Here is a 10,631-nt window from a genome sequence, read left to right as displayed (position 1 = left end):
TCTGAGAAGTTTACATATAACCAAGTCCACTTCTGTTCCAGTGTTACCGCCCCCCCCCCCCCCCCACTCAACCCTAAATGGTCATGAAATCCTCCCTTTGAGTTGTTGACAGGATTTTTGCTTCACTGCACATTAAGGACACTTGAAGGGTAGCTACTTGAAAGTGTTTCACTGATGAATGTTGTTTCTTCATCAATCGACACAATCAGAGAGCATTCCGGCCCCGACTGCCATTCCCCATATCCATCCAGTCACCCGACCCTGTTCCATCACAACTGAGTCACAACACTGGCCCGGACAGCACAGCGTGCCTGACTTTGTTTCATGTCTATGATTCACAATAATATATACACAATGGACCGGATGGGGGTTCACTTCAAGTGTCCATATCTGCATCCACTCAAAAGAAAAACTTAGTGAACTCAGGGAGCTGTATAAGCACATTCTGTCCTGGAATGAGGTAACGACGAGTGAGAGGACAACAGAGCAGGAGAGGGAGGCTGGATTTTGTCACCGTCCCCCGTTCTCTAAACAACTTCCATAATGGCTCCCATAACTGGTTTTTAATTTGTGTCCTGTTAATCTCAAAAAGGTCCCCAACCAAATTCCTGTTAGGTCTTAATGCCTTTAAAGGTAGACTCTGGGTTAAGACGTCACGTCCGTGAAAACAGAGCAACTTTCATCAAAGGTTCATCTGTTTCATCAGTTTCATCTCAGTTTTTTGAAAGTCTCTCGTTTTGCTATGATGCCATGTCTACATACTACATACCTTTAAAGGTGTAGTAGCATACAGAGAGATGTGCAGCGATGTACAATGACGATCTTTGGTCAGCAAAGGGTGTGATGTGTGACCTGTTAAATTATTTATTGCTGTTTATTAGCTTTGCATGCACTTTTATCCAGGTTTATGGCTTATCCAGGGTGTCTCACTGGGGATTGCCAAGGGATTTGCTCTGATGGAAACTTACCCAGAAGAATTTGAGGAGAGAGATTTCTTACCAACAATAGCACAAGTAACAGTCAGGGTTACAGTATATTTCTTCAGCCACTCTTGATAACAGGAGAAGGGACTTGCTATCTCTTGTTATCTCTGGGGGATATAAAGAGGTGATGTCTATATCTTCTGCACATTTTCAGCTGATTTAAATGGCCCATCCTTGGCAACGCTCTGTCTCTGTCTCTGTCTCTCTGTCTCTCTCTCTCTCTCTCTCTCTCTCTCTCTCTCTCTCTCTCTCTCTCTCTCTCCCCCCCCATCTCTCTCCCCCCCCCCCTCTCTCTCTCTCTGGATGTGGGTGAAGCCATGCAGCATGTGAACTTGGGCGTTGTCTCTGCGTAAGGTCAAAACCTTGTGGATCATTAACTCACAAACATTGGACTTTGATTGATGAACTCAGAAGAGGGGTGGGGGGGGGTTATGCCCCCAAAATGGTCTTATACTTATGTTCAATAGGCCAGTTACCACTCAACTCCCTTCCTGTTCAAAGGCCAAACTGCCAAATGTAAACTATTAGCTTTGCATTGCAGTCAAAATAACATCAGTCAAAAAACATCAGTTTTCATCACAATTTAATAGGGCCAAGAGGTCGGTTTTGTCCTCAAATAAAAAATAAAAAAAGCCTCTCCACAAATACCCCTGAGAAATATTGCTCTGAGGCTTGTTTTTCTGTGCAGTACTAAAGGGCCAATCTGGGATTCAAACAACAACAAAGCCATTACCCCAGCACTTCTTTTGGTAAACAAAGACATATAACCACTCTCAAATTCATAGATGGAGCTATGGATGCAAGGACTGACCATCCATGAGATCAAAATCATAATTCATTTCACCATGTTTTGAAGCTATACAGTGTTTGTTTACAATTATATTGTTTACCAACAATGGAGTAGAACACGCTTATATTTTTAGTTCTGATGGGTAAGACAGTTGAACTAAGCTCATGAGACATTTATAAGTAATATTTCTTCAAGAGTCAAAGGCTATTAGTTTGAAAGACAAAAAATGGATCAATCCCAGATTGCCCCTTTAAAATCTCTGTGTCTCTGTGTCCCTCCTCAGTGTGTCTTCAGACCTGCTGGTTCCTCCCCTTATAAGGAGAACAGTGTGTTTCAGACAATTTGGTCAATAACTGAACCAGGCCTTTACCCAGCTCTAGAAAACAAGGACTCCACTGTGGCAACATGCCTATTGGCTCAAAATATCATTGTGACATCAGATACATTCACTGGAGGACCAATCAGACGGCTTATGGAAAAAAGCGGAGATGAACATACTTACCTCATCCACTGTGAATCTTTGCCCCTTCAGGTATTTAGTCCAGCACTGCCACCATTCCACTAACCACAGGACAAGAATAGCATTGTTGTCAATGTGTAGGACGGAGAGGAAGGCCTGTTACTAGGCCATGGCAATCTCAATGGCAATGCTACATGTCACTTCTGCTCAATAAATCTCAAACATTTGAAGACTGCATTCCTCAATGAGATTTATTTGGAGGGGAAGGTCTTGACGCTCATCGGGTCACTGATGCCAGTTTTATAATAGTTTGCACAAGCACATTTCCATTAACCTTTATGAAACAAGCCAACTAGATAAGGAAATAATGTGTATATTTATCCAGAACTTTTTTGAATTTAATCCAATCCAATAAGAAAGCAGTCAGGTTGAGTCCAGGCTCTTATGTCAATCAGACAGGCCTGTGTTGTGGGTCTAATGAGTGTTTTCTCCCTTCTCCCCTCTCCCTTCTCCCCTCTCCCCTCCAACTCTCTCTCTTCTCTCCTCTCCCCTCTCCCTTCTCCCCTCTCCCTTCTCCCCTCTCCCCTCCAACTCTCTCTCTTCTCTCCTCTCCTCTCTCCCCTCTCCCCTCTCCCCTCTCTCCTCTCTCCTCTCTCCCTTCTCACCCTCCCCCTCTTGTCCCCTCCTCCTTCAGACCTTAAGATGTTCCCACACTCAAGCTCTTGTTTGTGTTGGCTGAGGGCCTTGTCAGACTGGCTGAACTCGCCCTTGGCTGGTTCTTGTGTCCAGTAGCAGTGGTAACCTCAGGACAAGTTCCCCTCCCTCTGCTCCTTTTCTTCCTTCTTAGTCCCATCTTACACCCCCCCCCCCCCCCCCCCCATCATTTGTGACACTGGAACAAATAGAGCAGAACACAACAAGGACTAGAAAATCTGCACACTGTTGAATCCCAGTTACCGCGAAAAACGGTTGAGGTAGTGAGAACCAGTTAACCATGACAAAACCATTTAAACAGACAACAAGAGGGCAGGGGGCAAAATCATGCGCTCTCTCTTTCTCTTGATGTTTATTGACAACATAGCTCAAATTCCTTCCTACTCACAGCTCAATTAAGATTAAGATGCTGCTGTGAAAATAATGATGTGATTTCCATTGTATAATTTCTGGGTATGTTTAGTAATGCTCACTGTGAACAGTCTGTAGAATACTTATAAACCTCTTTATAAACCCTCCATAAAGAGAGCCTCAACTTTAAGTGAGACCATTATATTGTTGTTGTGATGATAATTATGTGATGTATCTTGTATAATCTCTGGTTATGTTGACTCTTTCTGTAACAAACAAATGTCTGGAGATTTGGGTTTATGTGGTTATGGTAACAGTAATAGTCACCACAGATGCTTCTTGAGAGCCTGGCAGAACGAGAGGTTGGTTTTGGACTTTCACACTTGCTCACAAAAGACACTCTATACAAAATAATCTTCACCAATCTCCCCTAATGTAGACCTGTTGCCACGGTCTTGCCCTGTTCTGTTCCATTGTGTCTATGTGTTGTTCTGTGTCTGCTCTGTGGGTTGGCACAGGTCAGGAATGGCTGGTATAATTACAGGGGTGGTCAGTGCTGAGTTAGTTTGTCTGAGTACACACCTCTGTTTTGGGCACCAGCGTTGTTGTTTTATACAATTCTGGGTTGTTGATCTGCTGACTATGCATCCTCCCTTTCCTGAGGAGAGGAGAAAGTAGAGAAGGAGAGAGAAGAAAGGACAAAACAGTAGAAGGGAAGGATGAGACCGTCTGAAGGAAAAGGGTATGAGAAAGAATAGGATAAAGCATTGCCCATATTTGTGTATTGTATAATAACTGTCATTCGATTCTATGCTGTGTTGTTAACGATGTTGTGACCAGCTGACACCAGTTCTGTTCTGGATCTGCTGTTTTCTTTGATGTCTGTTCTTGTCTGGGTCTGAAGAAGGGCGGGGGACTGGGGTTGCGGGGTTGTTTTCGGGAAAGGGGTTTGGTATTGAATAATGGGTTTGCAACAGGGTATAAATGAGTGCAGCAAGCGTATATAACAGAAGCCTTGGCTTCATACGCCACTGGCCATTACCCTCTGTTTGTCTGTTTACTCCCTCTCTCTCCCTCTCTCTTCCCCTTCTCCCCTCCCTCTCTCTCGCTCTCTTCCCCACCTCTCTTTCTCTCTCTCTTTAGCTTACATCTCCACTCCTTTGTACTGTTTGGTATCCAGTCTCATTCACTCAGTATGTGATTTGCATGAGAAGTAGCAGAGGATGCCTCTCTCCTCCCTGTCCCCCTATCCACTGTTTCTCCATTGCCCTCTAATACTCCCTCAACTTTCTCTCTCCCTCACTTTTGTTTCCATCATTGTCTTATGTAAGGGGGCTACCTGGGAGCTGTCATTCAGCCCTGAGGGAGTGTTGGTCATGGGTTTTACCAGGCTGCTTTAGTTTTTGGCTGTCCACCTCTCCAGTCATGGCTGGGGTATGTGCAGCATTTCCCCTATCAGTCAGTCAGACAGCACTATGCCTGTACACCTCTTGAGACTGTGTCTATATTTACCCGCTGTAGTGCTGCAAAGGGTATTTATCTTGAAAGTTAGGTAACAATTACCAAGAAGCGGCTCTGTTGCAACAAACGATTGTGGGCTTAAACTACAGCCTACACCAAAGTACTTCAGACACCTGTGTTTTTACAGCTGTAATGCTTACAGTATCCACAGTGGTCAGGTTTGACCTCTGACCCGGTGCTGACACTCAATCCTATTAGTTCTGGCTGTCTGCGTCTAACGGAACTTTAGAAAGTCTTGCAAAAACATGTTAGTAATTGACAGGGAGTGGGCCAGTGATTCTGCTTAGCTTCACAAAGCGACTGAAGTGAATCATGAAAGCAAGGGTTACTGAATGCGCAGGCTCAGTAGGAATAATAGGAAATAGGAAATGTCCCTGCTGTTTTCTTGCTTTTTTTCTGTTATGTAACAGGGACAAGCGGGATTAGGCCATCGTACTAGAGTGTCTCTCAGCCTTCTTGTGTCCCATGTAATGTTGGCTCAGAGTATCCAGTCATTTATGTCACGGTACGATTTAAGGTCAGCCACTTGATACAGCAGAGATGGAAGAAAAGCATCACTCCATATTTGAGTTGATTTATTGGGCTACTGTCATCTGAATCTGATCATAAAAAAGTACATAGTTACACAAGATCATGCAAAGTAAATGGTTGCTGTGATAGGTCTAACAGGATGAAGGAAATAGAATAAAGACCTAGAATAGGTTGAGGAACTTGGAGGGACCCCCTCAGTGACCTAGGCTACTGTATGACAGAATCCCCCAATATAGGCATGGCTCATCTTCTCTCAATAATTCATATGAAAAGAGAATCAGATTTAATAATTGAACAAACTTGCAGGCAAACACAGGAAACAAGATCAGGACTAAGTGTGACATAATACATTTGGAAAATGAAGACAATGATTGTGGGACATTGAGGGCTTGATTTTAACACAAGGTATCAAAAAGGTAGATGATGTGCGAACACAAAAAGAGAAGCTCCTTGCAGACAAAGTGTAGGAAGCCGTACAGGTGCGTGAGTCCTGGCACAATTTCACTGGCGACTGGAAACAGGCCATGGAATGGCAGTCTTCTCCACTCCCTCTCTGCCTCTCACAAGCCACCATCTTCATCCTATGGAAAAAAAGAAAGGAAAACATGCTTTTATAATCTGATCTCTCAAAGGCTAATGTCCCCAATGTAGGCTTGTCTGATCACTGGGGGGGTTGTTGTTAATATTTCAGTGCCACTGTTAATGTTTAATGTTTTACATAACTGAGTTGATACTGTACTGTACAGTATATCACCTCCCATGAGTAATGTATACAAATGTGTGTGTGAGTGTGTGTGTGTGTAGGGTAAAAAAGAACAAAAGGTTATTATGCACAAGACCTTTGTGCATGCCTGTCATTGAACAACCAGGAGCTAAATCTCAACTTAATCTTCTGCCACCCATTGATTTATTTATTTCATGCAGGATTCTGCTGAGCTAGACTTTAGCTCTACTATTCAGATCTATTAAGCTGCTTTCCTATACACTTTGTGTCGAGTCATTCTACTGTATTGCCTCAGATCATACCGTCATCTTTGTGCTTGACCATTTTTGATTACATTGGCATTACGGTAACACTGATTTGCAAGTTACATTCTGTTTGCAAGTTTGACAAATACAGTATTATCACATCAGAGGCACCATTTACATGACCTCATAGTGCTTTTACCTCTATATAGAGTAGTCAAGGTCTGTTCTCATCTTCTCTTTCTTACCCTCACCTCCTACCTCACTATGAACATAACACAAAAATAACCAGCCAGCATTTTGTAGAACCCCCACAGGACGGCATTACACAGCAACACTGAGGTGAGGTTTACCTCCTTGCTTTCGCGGCAGTCCCCGCAGAGACAGCCCAGGCAGCCGTTGAACACCTGGATGCCACAGAGGACCACCTGCAGCAGGCTCAAGCACAGTGTGATGGCGAAGAGCACAATGTGCCACATCACTATATTGTCAGGGGCAACGCACAGATCCCACAGAGACTTGTCACCCAGGTAGCTGCTGTTCCCACTGCAGAGGAGGGGGGAAGAGAAGTTACAGGTCAGAAGATGAGCGAAGGGAAGGTTAAGAAGAGAGGAGGGATAGGGGAGAGGGGGATGAAATACAGAAAAGGACAGTGGAGAGGGGAAAAGGTGAAGAGATAGGAGGGGAGAAATTGAGCAGGACTGGTTAGAACAGAGAAGTCTGTCTCTCATCAGGTGTTGTGTAATCAACTGTCAAACCTGATTCTCTTAGAACCACAGTATTGGCTCTGATTACAAAGTGAGTATTCATCATGCTCAAGCATGTAAATCAGGGACAATGCCAAAACTAGATTCAACACTCCTCTGGGTTGCCATTCACTGTCATGATGTCATTCACCTGACTGGTACACATTCATTTGAAATACTTGAAATGCTGATTGAAGGTTGTGACAGTCTCTGACTAGTCTAGTCTGCCCCCTACTGGTGGAATGAAGTTTGAAATGCTGAAATGCTGTGAACGTCTGGATGTAATTGCAATGGTAATACATGTAAAGATAAACAGATAAGAAGGTAGTTATGAAAACACAATGGGAGAGAGGTCTAGAGAGAGAGAGAGAGAGAGAGAGAGCAAGACTTACCCAAGGTCTTCGAATGGGTACTCCCATTTCCCACTTGCAATCTGACACTTGGGTCCAATAGCCAGACCTGCTGATGATATACTGACGCAGTAGATCGCCCCAAGCAAACCAAACGCAGACGAGAAGACAGAGCTTAACATCTGTTGAAGTGACACACACACACACACACACACACACACACACACACACACACACACACACACACACACACACACACACACACACACACACACGTGTAAAAATTAGGTCGGCATGCTTCATAAATCTATAGGCCTACCTTGAAATTTGGATTAGGTTGGGTGAAATATTACTACCACTGGGTGGCAATATAGAACAACCTTGGTCAGATACTGGTTGTGGGTGGTATAGAATATTTACCTCATCTCATGTAGAACCTAGTAGAACTTCATACACAAAGCTATGGTTGAAACCACAATATTTGTAACGTCTCTTCCTGTTTCTTAGTTTATGTTTGTCTTTGTTTCATGTTATTCATTTTTTGTCTCTCGTTTCAAACACTGTACCACCTGCCCTTGTGTGTTTCCTGCCTGTGTGATTGTCGACCCCGCCCTGATTAGCTTCACCTGTTCCTCATCATCCTTCCCTGTGTATTTAGTCTGTGTGTTCCCCTGTCTCTGTGCCTGTTCATCTTTGTACCTTTGTGTCATATGTCCCAGCATTTTCTTGTGATAAGTATTCCTGCTTTTTTGATCTCCAAGTGTGTTTTTGCCTTCCCCTTATCGTATTATCTGCCTGCCTTTTTGAACTACCTACCTGGGTACCGAACCCTGCTTTGACTACACCCGTCCTGAATTATCTGCCTACCTGTTGACTCCCTACCTGTGTACCGTACCTTTATTTAAAATAAAGACTATTCTATTGGATTTAAGTTTTGTCTCTGAGTTGTGCATTTGAGTCCTCTGCCTAAGTACTCCAGCCATTACAATATTTGCATTGGCAATATAGTCATTTCCTGTTCCATCTGCTTTTGTAAACTCCTCCAAATGGCTCTACTCACTCTGCAACGGTTTCCACAGCAACCTGCTCCGCAGCAACCCTTTCCCCCTGCCCTGATAGCTGAGCAGCTGGGGCACAGAATCTAAACAAAAAAAGAAAAAAAAAAAGAATATTTTCATTTTACTCCCTTATTTATCATTCATACAACTGAGACAATATTCCAACTAATCTGGTAATTAGTTCTAGTAAAACACTAAGATGTTAATAGGTAAATATATAACAGTTGTAATCTGACGGTCACATTCAAGCGTGTGTGTGTGTCCTTATCGCCTAAGATAATATTTGCTAATCCTGAATCTTTTCTGACTTTCGTTCCAAAGTGCAGGGAGTGTGGCTGTATAGTAGCATTTAGTGCATTTAGCATTTAGTAGCAATCTTGTGTGTTATGTTTTGTATTTCTGTTTTTACCCTTCTTATGCCAGAGTGCTAAAGGACAATTTCCATGTCATGAAAATGTAATGGACAATGGGTTAGGGTTCAAAATGTTAAAAGAAATGTAAACTTGGATACGTTGGGTGTTTACACTCGTTTACTGATTCTAAATGCAAATATCTGGTAATAGAGATACACCCTGCTAGGCCTCAATCAGCCTTTGTGGAAACTGGAGTCCAGCATATCCATAAAAGACTAATACATATTGTGAATGGAAATTAAGTTTATGTACTTTGTTACCTTGGAAGATGTGAGGCAAAACTTATTCCTGCGCTGGCAGAATCTAATCTAATATTGAATAGATTCCAAATATTAAGTGCTTTCCTAAATGACTGCAATAGCTTAGGATTCAAAGGTTATTGTAAGTATATCAAAGGTGATGGAAATGCCTTACAAAACAGGCCATGGCTATCAATGATTGTGCCCACTGATTTATTACTGCTTCATTCAGTCCAGCTAATAATAGTATTTTACATCGTATATAATATGTTTATTCTACTGTTGTGCTCATCTTCTCTCTTCCATTTAATCTTCAAGACATATTGATATGAACTCTATCAAACTATTTGAGTACTCCTAATGTTTGTTTTTGTACAATAAATATATAAGTGTGTATGTTGTAGATCCAGGAAAACAAGGAGTAATTTGAGCCAATGATCACATCACATAAGTGTTCTATACTGTAGCAATAATGACACTCTCACAGAGGAGAAGAGGAAAACAGCATACAGTTGAGGAAGTACAGGTTCCCCATTGTATCATATCAGATAACCATTAATTGATGTTAACCAAACTGTTATAACAGAAGAACAATACTGGTATACCATTTTTTTAGACACAGATCAAATTGAGATCCCATATTTTAGACACAGCACTGCAATAATACTCTTAATCTCTTAAATATCTCGAACTGCACCAAATGTAAAGTGTAAATGGGTGTGTTCTGGAACGAGACTCAATACTTACAAAGAGACCTCCTCCGATCAGGCCCCCCATGAGCCACACTTGCAGGGATATCTGGCTGTTATCCAGGCTCTCGCCATTGGGGAAGAAGAGGAGCAGGTTGGCAATCATGCACAGGAACGCCGAGGGCAGCAGGATCAGGCCCACAAGCCGGGCACACTTCCCCGTGCAACACATGGCAAATCTCTATCACTCTCCCTCCTTAAAACAGGGAGGAACAGGTTAACCACCACATACACACTCAGAGTGGAAAGTAGAAAGTGACTGGACAAGACTGCAGATATAGTATGAGACCAAAAAAGATTGGAGAGAAAAAGCCAAGTCACTACTCACACAGAAAGACAAACAGAGCCAGTCACACACGGCAGGACGGAGACTGGAACTGAGGACAGAGCAGTGGTAGTAGGTGGCCTCAGTGTTCCTCAGTATATTCTTCTCAGTGCCGGACCACACTATTGCTGTTGACCTTGGGGGGGGGAAAATAGAAAATCTACAAAAGAAATCTTCCATTTCTCTCCAACCCTTCAGTTCTTTGCATGATCCTTCCTTGCAACAGGACTGTGCCAGTGTGCTGAACAGAACAGAATATACTAATTCAAGAAGGACGCCCTTTGATACTTATATGTACCCTGTTAATATCAGCGTTGTTTATGGTTTGTTAACACAGGAGGGGGGTGTAGGTGGACTGGGGATTCCGAGCAAAAACACGTCATGGTAGGATGTCTCAATCTCTCAGAAGAGCGGCTGATCATTCGGACTGGAGCA

The 10,631-nt window shown here is 42.9% G+C and overlaps 1 protein-coding gene across 1 annotated transcript; it reads right to left on the bottom strand.

Annotated features, from left to right (window-relative positions):
- Positions 1 to 5,377: 5,377 nt before the first annotated feature.
- On the bottom strand, positions 5,378 to 10,043 carry tm4sf5 (transmembrane 4 L six family member 5; the record flags this gene model as incomplete). Its single annotated transcript, XM_083666397.1, has 5 exons — positions 5,378 to 5,931; positions 6,670 to 6,862; positions 7,455 to 7,594; positions 8,473 to 8,553; positions 9,870 to 10,043. 5 exons carry the CDS (start codon positions 10,041 to 10,043, stop codon positions 5,911 to 5,913), a joined length of 609 nt encoding a protein of 202 aa, XP_083522523.1. The 3' UTR covers positions 5,378 to 5,910.
- Between the last annotated feature and the right edge of the window lie 588 nt (positions 10,044 to 10,631).

Source organism: Argentina silus, assembly GCF_951799395.1.
Source record: "Argentina silus genome assembly, chromosome: 1".
Taxonomy (NCBI): domain Eukaryota; kingdom Metazoa; phylum Chordata; class Actinopteri; order Argentiniformes; family Argentinidae; genus Argentina; species Argentina silus.
This window is presented reverse-complemented; position numbering and strand designations above follow the sequence as displayed.